General features: G+C 38.3%; 1 protein-coding gene across 1 annotated transcript in view; it reads right to left on the reverse strand.

The window, feature by feature from the left end:
• Positions 1 to 12716, reverse strand: part of IFT27 (intraflagellar transport 27) — a 33374-nt gene extending 20658 nt beyond the window's left edge. The window contains exons 1-4 of the mRNA XM_063427448.1: positions 12425 to 12716; positions 4956 to 5035; positions 4624 to 4683; positions 3701 to 3760 (exon numbers count right to left, since the gene is read on the reverse strand). Coding sequence (XP_063283518.1) covers positions 3701 to 3760; positions 4624 to 4683; positions 4956 to 5035; positions 12425 to 12458 — 234 coding nt within the window. The 5' untranslated portion in view covers positions 12459 to 12716. The remainder of the gene's footprint in view (positions 1 to 3700; positions 3761 to 4623; positions 4684 to 4955; positions 5036 to 12424) is intronic.
• Between the last annotated feature and the right edge of the window lie 4744 nt (positions 12717 to 17460).

The following is a 17460-nucleotide window of genomic DNA, read 5'->3' on the forward strand; positions in this document are numbered from 1 at the left end:
ATGTACATGTGTGATTGGATTATGTTACAATTGTAACAATATGTGTACAAAGATGGGTACAAGTGAGGTTTTATTTTCTTCTTTTTTTTTGTAGAGTTATTCCTGGTTTGCGTCAGTCTGGCCTTGTTTGAGAATGAGTCGTCCTCTCCTTTAGGGGTGTAGGAGCCCTTTAGTTGTTCGGTGGTGGGGGTGAGCGTCTACTCCCTACCCCTTAGCTCTGTAGTGGAGTCATTCGTTATATTGTTCCCATGGTGCCCATACCCGGTTAAAGGCTGTCAAGGTGTTGCGGACCTGGGCTGTCATTTTGTCCATTAAATAGTTGTCTTTAACTTTAGCCATTACTAGGGATAAAGGTGGTGTCTCCGGCTGTATCCATTGTTGAGCCAGGGCTCTACGGGCTGCTAGGTATAGCATGTTTATTAGTCTCTGTTCGTAGGGGGACTCTATTTTTAAGAGTAGACAGGGTAATCTCCCACTCTGATCATCTCAACCGAACAGTTTGTACTCTGCCGCCGGGCGTTAGGGTGTCTCTGACAGAGCGGATGGATTATTAAGGGAATTCAAAGGAAACTCGTAAAAAGGACCTCCAAGGTAGTATTTTCAAGGTACCTCCAAGACTGATATTGCCTGTGCCACCCCTAATAGAACAGTAGAAAGGCAGCGGGGGATAAGGTAGATTTATGTGTGGCTAGTCATTGTGTAGGAACGAGGGTTTGGGGATTTTAGAGCACTGGGCTGATTTTGCGCTTGGGAAGAATATTTATAGCTGTGATGGATTGCACCAAAACAGTGTCTGCTGTAACGGGGGCCAGGATGGCTAGAAGGTTGGAGGAGATTTTAAACTAGTGGTAGGGGTGGAGGGACACATACATCTACAAAATGAAGATAGGACAGAAAGGAGAAAGATAGGACAGAATGGATGGGCTTTAGCTCAGCACAAAGGGAGTAGAGATGAAGCAAGGTTGAGGATCAGAACAGAGGAGGGTATGTAATCGTAATAAAAGTTACATATGTGCTTAGGGCTGCATAAACAAAGATTTAAGAAAATTGAGCAATGAGACTGCAGGGACTTGATCTATACACCAAAACTGCTTTATTATGCTAAAGTTGTTTTGGTGACTATAGTGCCCCTTTTAGCAAGTGGCATGTGACGAGGAAGCATTACGGATAGATATCTGCTTGGGGCAAAATAAGGAAAATCATATTGGTTGGGATATGTTATAAACCACCTAAGGTTAATATTGATGAGGACAAACAGCTTTTAGAGCAAATTGGGAAAGCTGCACATCTAGGTAACATGTTAAATGGACATTGTAGGCACCCAGACCACTTCAGCTCATTGAAGTGGACTTGGTGCAGTGTTCCTTTTGCACTTACTGCTGCAAATGTTAAACATTGCAGTTCAGAGAAACTAGAGGGCTTCCTGGATTGAAACGGACCTTTGTTCCGGTATCTGATGCTGGACATCCTCACGCTCTGCAAGAGGACACCCAGGGTCAGATTTTTCCCTGTAGGAAAGCATTGATTCAATGATGCTACTGATGCTTTCCTATGGGGAGGCCTAATGCGGAGAATTTGTTTTTCCGGTTCACCAGTTGTCCTTCCTTGCACCAGTTTTGGTAGGTACTAACCACTGCATACCGGGAACACTCTACAAGACTTGCTGTTTTGAAGACTCAGTGGTCCAACCATCAATATTTGGCCCTTGTCAAAGTCACTCAGATCTCTTCTGCCCATTTTTCCTGCTTCCAACACATGAAATTCAAGAACTGTCTGTTCACTTGCTCCCTAATATATCCCATCCCTTGACAGGTGCCATTGTTACATAGTTACATAGTTGAAAAGAGACTTGCGTCCATCAAGTTCAGCCTTCCTCACATTTGTTTTTTGCTGTTGATCCAAAAAGAAGGCAAAAACCCAGTTTGAAGCACAATTTTGCAACAAGCTAGGAAAAAAAAAATCCTTCTTGACCCCAGAATGGCAGTCAGATTTATCCTTGGCTCAAGCAGTTATTACCCTACATTGAAAGATTATATCCTTGAATATTCTGTTTTTGCAAGTATGCATCTAGTAGCTGTTTGAACATCTGTATGGACTCTGATAAAACCACTTCAGGCAGACAATTCCACATGCTTATTGTTCTTACAGTAAAAAAAAAAAAAACCTTTCTTTTGCCTTAGACGAAATCATCTTTCTTCCAGTCTAAACGCATGACCTTGTGTCCTATGTAAAGTCCGGTTTGTGAATAGATTTCCACACAATGGTTTGTATTGGCCCGAATAGATTTGTATAATGTTATCAAATCTAAACTAAATAGGTTTAAATTTGTTAACCTTTCTTCATAGCTGAAATGTTCCATTCCTTTTATTAATTTTGAAGCCCGCCTCTGCACTTTTTCTAGTGCCATAATATCTTTCTTTAGAACAGGTGCCCAAAATTGCACAGCATATTCAATATGTGATCTTACCAGTGATTTATAAAGAGGCAAAATGATATTCTCGTTCCGAGAATGAATGCCTTTTTCATGCACGACAATACCTTACTGGCCTTGGCCACTGCTGATTGACATTGCACATTGTTGCATAATTTGTTGTCTATAACAATTCCCAAGTCCTTTTCGTGTGTGGTTATCCCTAATTCGCTTCCATTAAGGGTATACGCTGCTTGTGTATTCTTTACGCCAAAGTGCATAACTTTGCATTTTTCAACATTACATTTCATCTGCCATTTGAGTGCCCAGTCCCCCAGTCTATCTAAATCCCTCTGCAGCAAAGTAATATCTTGCTCACATTGTATTATTTTACAGAGTTTTGTGTCATCTGCAAACACTGAAACATGACCTTCAATGCGGTCTTCAAGATCATTTATAAACATGTTAAATAGAAGGGGTCCCAGAACAGACCCCTGAGGGACACCACTTGCCACCTCTGTCCAGCTTGAAAATTTACCATTAATAACTCTTTGTGCTCTGTTTTCTACCCAAGAACAAGCATTTTCATCTAGACTGATTTCCTTGAGTTTGAACACTAATCTATTGTAACAATAATCAATGTTATTCACTTCACCTGTCAGTGGTTTTAATGTTGTGGCTAATCAGTGAACGGAGGGAAAGAGAGGGAGTGAAAATATACCCTGCTATAATAATAGTCTATGCCGGACCTTATAGCGTTCTCTGCGGTGAAGGTTAATTTTTAGATTTTTCCATAAAATGTCTATTATGGGGTTTCTCCATAAAATGTTCTCACTATATTAGACGTTGCTTTTTTTGGTGATTTCCTTTGAGATAGTTATTCTAATTCATCATCGTGCTGGCTTTCCTTGCACACAATTCTTCAGGAAGACCACAAAACAAATCTGCTATTTCTCCTCTCCATCCTTACCAAGGCAAGCAGAAGATGATTTTGTCATAGAACGGGTACTTATTTTAACATAAAAAAAAATTATATCACACCATTACAAGGGAATTCATTTTACTCTTCCCTCTGACAAACAAATATTCCTACCGTTTGAGTGTTATAATAATGATTTATATTCAGGGCCCCCTTAATTAAAACAAAGCTTAATTACTTACCTTTAGTCCCCCACCATGCTGGAGTCTCTGCTGCCGCTCCTCCCCTGACTGAGATTATCATTACTGATGTTTAAAAAATACTGTTTATTTGACATTATTCTTGCTTAGAATGTGAGGAAGGAATCTTACCAGTGTCTCTGTCATATCACAAAACACTGCTTTGCCAGGACTGTCACAGAGGAAGAGTTCCTATATAAACAAAACATATAGTGAACAAGGGAAGTCCAATATCCAGGCAAAAATATGAGACATTTACAATATTGGGTTTCTAGATACAAAACTGCATTGGGTACTATATCAGTAAGGGTTATTAAATTAATACTTTACTCCCAATTCTATTGGCCCATGAAAATTAGAATTTGATCAGTGATGGGGCGTACAGAGGACCATGGTACAGACATAAAAGTAATATTTCATTCATGCCAGGAGGTTCGAGTAACCCATAGCAGGGGGTTTAAGAAGAAATCTGCCTGTAATAAGCGTACAATTGGATATTACACATTTGCAAACAACTGCCTCAGACAGAACATCAATCTTTATCAGATCTCTGTGATTATCCCACCCCCATTAGCAGAAACTGAAATGTTCCAGCAGCTTCAGGAATGATAAAGAGAAAAAAAAAAAAAAAGATAAGTTCAGAACAGGTGAGTGAATCAGTTTGCAAAAGGTATCACATTATTATTTTTATATAGCATCAGTTTACAATTTAAGAAAAGGGGTATCAGAGGTAAATAGAGCATATTCTCTAAAACTGTTGCATTCACTGTTTCATATGAAAACTCAGCACCCGAGTCTCAATGCACTCAAAAAAACAAACAAACAAACAAAAAAAAACATTTTCACCCTCTGCAAACAAAGGCATCCACCTGTAAGAAATTGGGTATGTGAAGTGGATGAGCTGCAAAAATAGAGTGAAGGATTATGGTACAATGAGAGGATTCCATAATGTAAGCGGTGGGAGTAGAGTAGAGATTTTAGAATACTCCGCACGTGATGGAGGAGTATCAAAGGGCCAAATGTTTGTAGAGCACATAAATATCATGATTACTTACAACACTGTCCCCAGTATCAGAAAGCGGCACCATTTTCATCACAACATCCACGTTTGTTGTCTGCAGAAGAAAGGTTTTATAATCATTGAAGGCCACATAATAAGCAATGGGAAGTCAAGAGTGCAAATTGTATTACTAACAACATACGTAAATAGTATCAAAAAGGAAACACAACTAAAACCAGTATATTCTGATTACATCGGACCTGTCCATAAACTGTGTGGATCCCGAGCTCCCTTTTAGAGAAGTATAAAAAGCTAACCCACCCATTCTACTGATGAAATCAACACAAAATGTCTAAAAACAAACAAAAAACCCTTCATTTCACGTACCATGCTGTAATTCTTCAGGAAATGGCTGCCATTGCTGCGTAACAGCTGGACCAAAGTGCTTTTGCCCACTGTAGAATCACCTGTGGGTGTAGAATGAAGCATGAAATAGATACCCTTCTTGATAGGCAGACTGATCAGCATCAGGACACACATGGTATCTGGCCCTAGCACACAACATGCATACGCTCATGGGAAAAGCACACAGGTTTGCTTTGTATAAAACAAAAATGTTCATGTATTGTAATATTCAAATTTGATGCGCATGGTGTATAAACATATCTATCTCTTATATAGATTTGAAAGAAGTTTCAACATCTGGCCTATTCAATGGAATTACTGGAGATGCAATTAGTAAAGATGGCAAATTAGTGAAATATGCCATAACATATGGCATAGTTGTACATGTAGTCCAATCAGGTTTGTTTTCACTGTATAATGCCTCCCATTAGCAGGAATTCAAGAACCACTGAGGACTCTATGGAGGGTTATTAACTAAAGTAAACATTTTAAGGGAATTTCAAATATTAGGGCAGTGTTGCCAAACTAACAGTATAGCCAAGGTTTTCTAATTTGTCCTTAAATTTGAACGGCACTTTGAATTCTCATTTTAGTGAATGACCAGATGTTGATGGTCTGCAACTAGCAAAATTCTTTGAACGCAATAGATGTATAGATGGCCCGATAATCATAGAAGTTGTAGTTCAGCAACATCAGACTAGGGACTGAGTTTGAGATTGCTGCTCTAGGGCCTATACCTCTCTTCACTCGATCTCTGCCTCTGTTTTGATGACTTTCTTAAACATACCATCCACAAACAGATATTACCCCCCCCCCCCCCCCCTTCATTACTACGGTATGATTCACTGACTATCAATCTTACTCATGTCCAATTACCCACTTACAGAATGTCAGTGCAAGGTTTTATTCCCTAAAAATCGATACTCGTCTCTCATCCCACCCCAATGTCAGTCTTTCTACTTCCATATTATGGAAGATGTCCATCACTGGAAAAGGGTCTTTGTGTGTGGATCACCTTACCCGATCATTGGCTGAAATACTGTTGCTCAAGGTTAATGGTTAGACCCTTTTGTGCCAGAACACCCATTCACCATTAGATGTCCCTTTAACAGTATTATTCATTGGGAGAGATAACTTTGAATTTTCCCTTGCTTTCAGGAGTAGTCCATACTCCTAGTGCTACAAATCAAGAGGTCATGTCGGAGTGTAATGGGAGCTGGGAAAGCAGTTTTTGCTGCAGGCTTTGGAAGCTATAAGGAAAGATCTCAAACTATCCTGACTGATACAAAGACAATGTTTCTGTGCCATGTCTGGGTAACCATTGTTAACAGACACCTTTGGATATATAAACAAAACACATTTACAAACATATTTTACATCGCTTTTTCACTGTAAAACATGCAACATTTGCCTTTCCCACTCCTGTTCACAGTAGTATTATTGGCACACATTCATGATTTAGTCTCGATCCAAAACAGCTATCATAGCTTAAAAACCATGTATGGGTAGATATGCTCGCTGTAATGTTATTACTGTATATGCTCCTTATACGAGAAATTTGTTTGTACCTGGATCATGTTTGGCTAGTATTGGACTCATTGTGTATTCACCATACTTTGTATCTTTGTTTTCTGACCTTTTTTTTTTTTAAATTACAATAAATAAAGAATGTTAAAAAACAAACAAAAAAAAGCATTTAAAAAATTTGAAAATGCAAACTTCTGCCAAAGTAATGTTCAATAAAATACAAAAAAAATGTAAAAAAAAAAAAAAAAAAAAGTAGGCAAATGTAAATTTACTTTTACAGATACGAATGTTAAGAATCACCAAAAAATATAAAACAAAAATAAAATTTGATGTCATTTCCTTAAACAAAATTCATCATTGCGTGGTTTGGCTTTGGAAACGGCTTCAGTCTACAAGCTTACACTCTGAAACTGCAACTCCATGCGGCATTTTCTTTGCCAATAAAGGTCTCTCTCATTCCTTAATACAAGCACAATAAACTCTTCGGGGGTCTGCAATTATGAAGAGTAATTCTGCCGCTCTCTTGTCTGTTTAAAGACATTCAGAGCTCACACACTCAAAACTTGCAATTTCTCTAGCAGTGTAATCACGTACCCTGTGGTGTGGTATTGTGTGCTTTATACACAACATTATAATGTGTATAATCAAAGCATTGCTACACAACATTGCTATTTTCATGACCACTTTAGACAAGTAAATGATTTTTTTTGTCATAAAAAACAGAATGCCCTGACTATTGGAGTGCCTCAAGTTGGCCTCTATTCTCCTCAGGATCACAAATCATGTTGAGTTGGTACAATTCATCTTTCAGCTAAAAGACTACATGATTGTGATTCAGGAAGAGAGCTAAAAACACGACAGTTTGTCAATATATGTATAAAAATAAACACAGGGTAAGAAACCTGTGGCTGTTGTGGGACTAGAACTTCTAACAATATTAAACAGTCACAAGCTTCAGATGAAGGAAGTTGTAGTCCGACAACCAAAACAAATTCAAAGGTTGCCCATCGATGTAACGGAGAATACAAATTTCTGCAGATGTAATAAGATTAGGAAATGTCTGCCTTAAAGTAATTTGGTAGGATAAATATGGCAGGGAAGTGGTATTCTGAACAGTTTGTGGTACCAGAAACCTCAGCATATTGATTCCTCTGTATAAGGGTTCGGTGGTATGATCCCCACCTGGGATTTCTTTAAGTGCAGGAACAATAATAAAAAGTCAGGAAAGTAAACATAGTAGAAGTGCATAAAGCTACACTAAAAAGAGAATTGGCACAGTAAAGTAACTTTTATGCCATTTGAGAAAGCATTTTTGGTGAAACGCGTAATGGTTATTTTAAATTGTGTATTTTAGATCTATTAAAAGGTTTTTGGTTACTTTACTGTGCCAATTCTCTTTTTATTGTATGTTTATGCACTTCTACTATTTTTTACTTTCCTGGCTTTTTATTATTGTTCCTGCACTTAAAGAAATCCCAGGTGGGGATCATACCACCAACGCTTTATTAAAGGAGCAGTATTTTCTGCTCTATACCTGCAAGTATTATTCTAGTTACTTTTATCAAATTGAGAGCACTATTGTCACCTCTTCTTGGTTCCCCTGGAGCTTTGGATGACCAGACGGAGCTGATAGACGCATTTCCTTTACACATCCCAGCAGCGGGGATTATACCGTTGTACGCTCTTCACACCAGAGCTGGCCATAGCTCTTTTAACCCCTTAAGGACACATGACATGTGTGACATGTCATGATTCCCTTTTATTCCAGAAGTTTGGTCCTTAAGGGGTTAAATGTGAGTTTTCTACCTTCTACTACTATTTTACCCTTTGGATTTTAAACGTATCACACTACTGGTTGTTCCTGTATCTCTGTCTTTCACATATGTGAATAGCCTGAGACACTAGGATGCACCCCCTACTGAAACAACTACTCATCTATATCCCATCAAGCATTGTTGCTCTAGTGAGACTCTTTTGGACTATTTTACTTTTCCGCTGGCGCAGCTCTACCTCATCTCTTTGTATTATCTGCTTTCAACTCAGAAAGTTGGAATGTACAGTCTTTAAGTGGAACTACCCCTTCTGATCTGCGATACTTGTGATAGGTCTCAACATTTCCAATTGGACATTCGCATGGGCAAGTGAAAATGAATCATGATGAAGAGACCTGGATTGATGGCTTACGTTGGCAGGGAGAGGATGCAGGCAGTTGTTTCCTGGTTCCTGAATGCTCCTGGACCAGAGCTCAGACAAGAAGGAAAAAATAGATTAAAGCAGCACAATGCCATGTTTCATCTTGCTCTCATCACTTTCTTTGCGGCTTGTACTAATTAATAGTAATTTAAAACAGCTCCGTGCAAGTCTCTCACTCCGCTGTACATCAAAGGTGAAGGCTCACACTCAGTAAGTTTGAAAGTAAGAAAAGTCTTAAATAAATGGTGATTGGTTAGAAGTAACAAGGAAAGTAGGGTTGGCTAATGAACTGGGTGAGCTAATGGCATAGGGTGAAATTAGCAGCAGTGTAGTAACATGAGGAGGGAAAGGGTTGCAGATACATTCCTATCTCTATTGGCATATGGTCAAGCCATACATTCATCCACTGCCTCTGTACGAGCACCATCAATTCAATTTAAAACTTTTGAGGTGGAAGCTAGGATTTTAGGACTGGCTAAGAACAGAGAACTTGAAAGTCTGAGCCATGCTAATGAGAATTGTTATATACACATTGTATTGAAGAGTCCAGCCTGCAATGTGTCTTTAAAAACTGTGGGTTAAAGGACCACTAAACGTACCAGACCACATCACCTCAAAAAAGTGGTCAGAGGGCAGTGGCCCTATAGTTTCAACTGTGCAATGTTTTCTTTGCTGGGTTAAACACATATATAGTGGTGGTCTTCCTGACAGCCACTAGATGCACTTTCATACTCTATTCTTAATCAAATGCTGCCTAGAGTATATTTGTATATTAGGATCCCATTAAAGGAAAACTAGTTTTAAAAATGTGTTTATTTATTGAAATATTTTCTTTGATTTATTGTGACTCACCGTCACCCACTTATTTGTTTAAAATATTTAGTTAAATAACCATTTACTCAACATTTTTCATGTTAGGTAGTGTACTTTAAAATAACACTATAGTGTCAGGAATACAAACATGTTTTCTTAAAAATGTAGCCTGAAGTGACTGTTTAGGAAACCAGCCCCCTTCAGAGCGCAGTAAAAAGGGTGATTTTACTCACATTTTCTCCCACGCAGTGCTGGTCTCTCCATGTCTGGCTCCGCCTCCATGACTGGAATGATCAATCTTGATGATATCAGCAAATTCAATGCTTTCCCATAGGAAATCATTTTGGTGCTATTGCTCATGCATGGCAAAACGCTGCACTACGCCAATCAGCTTCCCCTTGCATCAATGCATCTCTATGGGGATCGTTCAGCATTTCCATACAGAGCGTGGAGACTCTGAACGCCAGTGTGGCACATTATGCAGCACCTTTAGTGGCTGTCTGAGTGACAGCCACTAGAGGTGTTACTATGCAGCAATGTACCTAACATGAAGCTACCATTACTCCAAACATTTTTACGGATTAGCTGAAAACCATTTGAATAATCCTATAAAGTTACCTGCTTCTACTGGATTTGTGGACTGGACAATAGAGCAAAAAACAAAACACTTGCAGCTAATTTTGGAAAAATAGTTTTATTAAAATTAAAAAATTAAGCAAATCATTTTACTTGCTATTGATTTTAAAGCTTAATCTATCTTAAATATCAAAGATACAGCAATATGTGGAACTATTTGATTACTAAAGTTTATAAAAACCATTAACAAAGGTGATGTTCGGCAAAGTTTGAGTGGTCAGGCATACAAAATGAATTTAAAATTTTAAGACAACCTGAAAACACAGTGACCTTTAATTTGGGTATTTTAGCATAAAATTTGAAATACATTTGCTTTCTAACCATGACCTTGATTTAACATTTTTGGACAAGCTTTTCAAATAATCACGATCTGTTAGAGAAAAAAACCTTTTCAAATAATTTATCCACATTAGCCACTATTAAAAACTATGGGAATTTGTGTACATAAATTATTTTTCTAACAGATTGATCCTTTCAAAAGCTTAACGAACAATAGTAAATCGAGGCAACCTACATCAGGGAAAATATCTCTCACAATGTCGATGTAATACCACTCTGACCACATGGGACCCTTTTGCCTATGTAATTGTGATTTATTCATGAAACTGATAAGAGTGAAGAATAAATTATCAAACCAGAATGGACAAGCTTGGGGAAAAAAAATAATTCTTGAGTTTGTCTGTTTAGGCCTTAAAGGACCACTATGGGCACCCAGACCACTTCAGCTTAATAAAATGGTCTGGGTGCCAGGTCCATCTAGGATTAACCCTTTCTACTGTAAACATAGCAGTTTCATAGAAACTGCTATGTTTACATATGGGTTAATCCAGCCTCTAGTGGCTGTCTCACTGACAGCCGCTAGAGGCGCTTCCGCACTTCTCACTGTGATTTTCAGTGAGAAGACGCTTGCGTCCATAGGAAAGCATTGAGAATGCTTTCCTATGGATTGACTGAATGTGCGCGTGGCTCTTGCCGCGCATATGCATTCAGCCAATGACGACCGAAGGAGGAGGAAAGTCCCCAGCGCCGAGGGAGCCCAGTGCTGGAGAAAGGTAAGAATTTAACCCCTTCCACCCCCTTCAGCCCGGAAGTGGGACCCTGAGGGTGGGGGCACCCTCAGGGCACTATAGTGCTGGGAAAACGAGTTTGTTTTCCTGACACTATAGTGGTCCTTTAAACATACAAATTCCCACATAGTTCTCCAAATGTCCTGCTTTAGTGAATAAATCCTTTTGTATATTTGTCTTTTGCACTACCATGACTCAAACTTGCTATAGAGAGCTGCACACCCATAGGTTGGTGCTCTGAAACTCTGTTTATGGTTGTCATGGAAATACTTGTATAGGAAATATTTATAATGAGAAAAGAAAAACAAATAAAAAAATATAATATAATCTAACAGACTGCATACTCATGTCAGTAGGAATCGGTTTTACTTTGCTAAATCTGCTTATAATAAGTGAGTTCTATGTAACACCCATAAACTATGAAACTGCTGTGCAATAGGTCGCTAAACTACTAAAGAAAGGGCATTAGTGTATATTTAGATTTGTTTCTCCTAGAAAGACGTAAAAACTTGGGGCAATGAAAAATATGTCCATGGTAATCATAAACAATGCTTTGTAGATCTACCCAGTCAGTGAGAATTCTATATACAATCATGCCATTAGTAATGAACAGAATCATTCCCTTTGTACTTACTGTTTGTATGGGTAAGCAAGACATCACAGGACACAGAGGCTTATTCACTAACCTCGGAATTGTAGCAAATTAAAATATGAAAAGCAAGATTTGGGCAAAAACAGCTGATTTATATAAATTCTCCAACTCCAACCCAGCTACAGACACAGCTTGGGTAGGCGTGTCTGCAATTTCCCATTTAAAATTTTCTATTTAAAGTTGCTATAATTCAAAGTACAATGAATAAAGCTCAAGCGTGGCTTATCGGCCAGATTCCAGATTCGAACCTACTGAAAACCGAGTTACAAAGTTTAAGTTAAAGTATGAGATGTGAATGAAAACAAAGCTAGCTCAGCGATGGCCACAGCTTGGCTATTTCAACCATTTCAAATTTGCTTTTTAATTCACCGTTTAGTAAACATTCCTTTTTTTTTTTTTTTTAATATATATATATATATATATATATATATATTTTAACACTCCAGATGCCTCCTAAAGGAAGTATTTGCTGAGTTTGCCAATACACCCCAGTCCACACTTTGCAGCCCCAGTCTCTGCCCAGGCTGAGCAGGTCAGCACAGAAGGATAGCTCTCCCACTCACCTGCTACTATACACTTGGCTGACAGCTTCACCATGTTAGCAGATAGCTCCTTAGCAACGCACAGCAACTACAGCACACTCAGCCCAGCAACGCAGCTACAGCAACCACAGCCCTGGGACGCCCAGCATGGAGGAGAGGTCCTACCGCAATGACAGTCCAAAACCCCGATACGATAACACCGCACAGCTTTAGAGCAAAATGAACGGTTGCCCCTGTTTACGCCGAACCCCGAGTTACAGCTGCCATACAACACAGCGCATGCGCGGAACACAGCAACTGACACATGCGTTGTCTCCACGTCCCATAATACGCATGCGCAGAGTTCTGTTAAAGGTACGCACGAATCTCCGTAGTCCGCGGCGCGCATGCGCAATTAAATACACCCCCCCCCAGCGCTTTAGTAGCGCTGGCTTATAATAGAGAACACGTGCCTGTTTGGTACATCACACAGTCATGGAACAAATGAGGGAAAATGTACAAGATCTAATATAAATTTAAAATGCAAGTCTTGTCAGAGGATTTTTTTGTATGTTTTCTGGTATTTTTTTTTTCCGGTATGTAAAAAACTGTAAAAACGTGTTGGTTTGTTAAAAAAAAAAATAAAAATAAAAATGTGCCAAGATAAACTTTATGCCCAACAATTTATAAATATTTTTAACGTTCATAATTTGTGGAACAAAAAAACAAAAGAAATGCATTTTCTAAAATTTGCAATAAAATATTTCCTTCAACTTTAATTAACAGTAGAATTTGCTGTAACACCTACTGAAGAGCATATTAGTTCTGGGCATTACAAGAAAAAGCTTCTCATAGGAGTGGATTTACTGATTTACTTTATTGATTGTGTCCATTAAAATGGTGACCTGTTATATAAAGCAATAAATACCTATTAGGCACAGCCAACCACTGGATGAGGTTGATTGGTGTACTATTCTAAAACTGTTTAGCAAGTGGTTTTCTATCCCATTACAGCAGATATATACGAGGTCTGTCTGGACAGTATCCAGCCATGTAATATGAAAAATGGAGACATTTATTGAAAAAGATACAAGAAACATTGCACATGGGACAATGACACCTTAGTCCCCATTTAAAGTAGGCACCTTGGGGCCTCACACAGTTCTCCCAGCATCTCTTCCACTGATTCGAAACACTCTGCAAAATCCTTTGTTGGAGTTGCCATCAGTTGCCTCATCGTAATGACCTGAATCTCATCAACGGTCTGAAAGTTCTTCCCCTTTCAAGGTGTTTTTTGTTTTGGGAATAGCCAGAAAATCTCGGGGCGTCAAATCTTTCAACAGATTCTTAACAATCTTTGAAGCGTTTGTGCCACACTTTTTTTGCACTGCACTCAATGCATCATTCCCGAAAGCCTTTTGGATCATCCGAATAGTGTCCGTGGAGGAATGTTCAAGTTTTACTTAAAAATTGATGCAGATTCGCTGCTCTACTCGCTCAGTCAGTTTGAATGTGACAGCCACACCGTACATATGTGTTATGGATGTAAATTAGTGATAGTAAAATGTCTATTTACTGTGTACACCTGTATTCAATATCTACTCAAAATGGCTGCTACAGCACCCCCTCCCACCGACTAACTACCTTGTGTAACAAGATAGCGGCCACATCCGGAGTAAAATCCCGGGATGATGGAGACATCACGCCTCGTAGGATGTGCACTAGATAAGACACTTAACACCTAACCAATTGAAGATGTATTCTTTCTGTTATCTACATTTTTGCATATGATGTATTTCTGCCTTTATAAGGGGCTCCGCCCTGATTAAAACATTCCAAAGTTTTTCATACATGTGTGTCAGTGTGATTTACTTCAGAGTGTGCACGCCTTTATTTTACCAATTTGGAGGGGAGCAGATACTCAAATAAACAAACACTTGGTTTGATCCACAATACATGTACACTCAACAGAGTCTAGTGTCCCCACTGACTAGTACAGTGAAGTTGTCATTGTTCACACATGCGCATTCCACTCCACTCGCCTTGGCTGCCAGATTACATCAATGTCACACAAACCGTTCTCGTTATATTAACCCCTTAACGCCGTTACGGCGTGCTATGCCGTCACGGGTTAAGTGGGCTTTAACGCCGTTATGACGGCATAGCACGCCGTAACGGCTTGCAGCCCCAGGAGATAAGTTATACTTACCTCCGCCGCGATCCGCTTCGGGAGGACTGCCTCACAGCCCAGGCAGCCCTCCCACGGCAAATCAGGCCCCCGGGGGCCATGTGATCGCTCTCAAAGAGCGATCACATGGCCCCCTATAGCTGGCTGTGGATATGCCAGCAGGGGGACTGTTTGAAATATCAGACAGTCCCCCTGCTGGTGGGAAGAATTAAAAAAAATAATTAGACATGTGTAAAAATAAAATAAATGCATTTTTATATATATATAATATGTATATATATTATATATATAATATATATACATATTATATATATGTAACGTCATACAAAGTGTATTTTAATATTAATATAAGTATATATATTAATATTAAAATACACTTAGAATGACATTACATATATATAATATGTATATATATTATATATATAATAGATGTACATATATATATTATATATAAATACGTATAATTAAAATAATAAATAAATTAAATAATAAAATAAATAAATAAAATATTGAAACAAAATTTAATATAAATTATATATGCATATGTAATTTCATTCTAACTGTATTTTGTTATTAATATATATATATCGGTAACAAAATACACTTAGAATGACATTCTATATATATCTATCTATATATAAAATGCAAATAACCGCAAATATATATATATAGATAAATACATATAATTACATAAAAGATTACATCAGTATACACGTAGAATTTAAATACCTATAAATGCATATATATTAAAATTCTACATGCATATTTAAATAATCTTTTAACGTAATTATGTGATTTGATTAATTAAAATTTGATTGACATGCATGACAACACAGGGAGAAAGTGCAGAGAATTTAATTTGCAAGCACTATATTTGACCCTGTAACTCTCCAAGACACCATAAAACCTGTACATAGGGGGTACTGTTTTACCCGGGAGACTTCGCTGAACTCAAATATTCGTGTTTCAAACTGGTAAATTGTATTACAACGATGATATTTTAAGTAAAAGTGACGTTTTTTGCATTTTTTACAAGCGAACTGCACTTTTATGGTCTATATTATTGTTGTAATATGTTTTACTGTTTTAAAACACTAATATTTGTGTTTAGTGAAGTCTCCCGAGAATAACAGTACCCCCCATGTACAGGTTTTATGGTGTTTTGGAACGTTAGAGAGTCACATATAAGGCTTGCATTTCATTTTTTTCACATTGAAATTTGCCAGATTGGTTATGTTGCCTTTGAGAGCGTATGGTAGCCCAGGAATGAGAATTACCCCCATGATGGCATACCATTTGCAAAAGTAGACAACCCGAGGTATTGCAAGTGGGGTATGTCCAGTCTTTCTTAGTAGCCACTTAGTCACAAACACTGGCCAAATATTCGTTTTTTGCTTTTTTCACACAAAAACAAATATGAACGCTAACTTTGGCCAGTGTTTGTGACTAAGTGGCTACTAAAAAAGACTAAACATACCCCACTTTCAATACCTTGGCTTGTCTACTTTTTCAAATGGTATGCCATTATGGGGGTAATTCTCATTCCTGGGCTACCACACCGTCTCAAAGGTAACATTACCAATCTGGCAAATTTCAATTTGAAAATGTAATGTTCTATATTTGACCCTGTAACTTTCCAAAACAACATAAAACCTGTTAATGGGGGGTACTGTTGTACTCGTGAGACATCGCTGATTACAAATATGTGCATTTTTTTTGCAGTAAAACCTAACAGTGTTATGACATTCACAGTTAAAATGTCAGACGGAAATGCAAATTTTAAAAAAAATCTTATTTTCTCACATTTTTTTTACTTTTATTCATAATAAATGATGTTCCATATATGAATAGTTAATGATAGATTAAAGCCCTGTTTCTCCTGAACAAAATGATATATAATAAGTGTGGGTGCATATAATTTGAAAGAGGGGAACTACGGGTGAACAGACACATAGCGCAAATTCCAGTTTTTGTTTACGTTTTGTTTTGATCAGAACGTGCACTATTGACTCCGTCCTGAAGGGGTTAACAATGGCTGGACTTTTTACGGACAGACCTTGTATTAAATGTCAACAGCCACAGGTGGTATCCTACTAAGCATGATCGGAGTAGTAGTCCAGCAGAAACAGGTAACCTCTTGTATTCAATTAAATGGGATTTAATGGGTACCTGTCATGTACCAAACACCCTATGCTCATTGGATTTAGCATACGATTTTATCTCTAAATTGTGCTAGAAGTTTTGGTAGCAAAAATATAGGTTGGGATAAAAATCTATTTTTCTCTCAGCTGTCAGTCCAATGCATTGGCTGATGAGTGAGAGCAGAAAAGACCTCACAAGGGACTTTGCTATGAAAACTCCCTAGCAAGCACTGTTAGCACCTGCTAGGGAGTATAAGAATTGTCATGCCTTAACTATGGTATCCTCTTACTTCCTGGTTCCACGGAGCTTAGCCACACCCCTTTATGACACGGTCTCCCTATTTAATCCGACTGCACCAGCTGATCGACGCTGGATTATTGAACTACGTTCCGTACTCACGAACCGGCTGCAACATCGTTGTGAAAGCCCTCTGTTACCAGACCGGACTAGAAGACTTCAAGTTCCCTTCACCTCTCCTCTTCCACGACTAAAGCTGAACTCTCTCCTTCCAGGATAACCGCCTCTGAGGAGATCTCGGGAACCAGTGTTCTATGTGCCGGAAGCTAAGTAAAACCTCTGTGATAAGCGTTGCATCTCAAAGCTGTTATTTCCTGTCTCCAAAGTCCTTCGATAAAACAAACCCGTTACAGCTAACTTCAACTCATACTTTATCTCAGTTAGCTGCATCTGTCTTGCTTCAGTTAAAGTCTATGGAACAGCTATTGTAACTTCTTATCACCTAATTCAT

The sequence above is a fragment of the Pelobates fuscus genome, chromosome 7 (assembly GCF_036172605.1).
Source record: "Pelobates fuscus isolate aPelFus1 chromosome 7, aPelFus1.pri, whole genome shotgun sequence".
In the NCBI taxonomy this organism is placed as follows: Eukaryota; Metazoa; Chordata; class Amphibia; order Anura; family Pelobatidae; genus Pelobates; species Pelobates fuscus.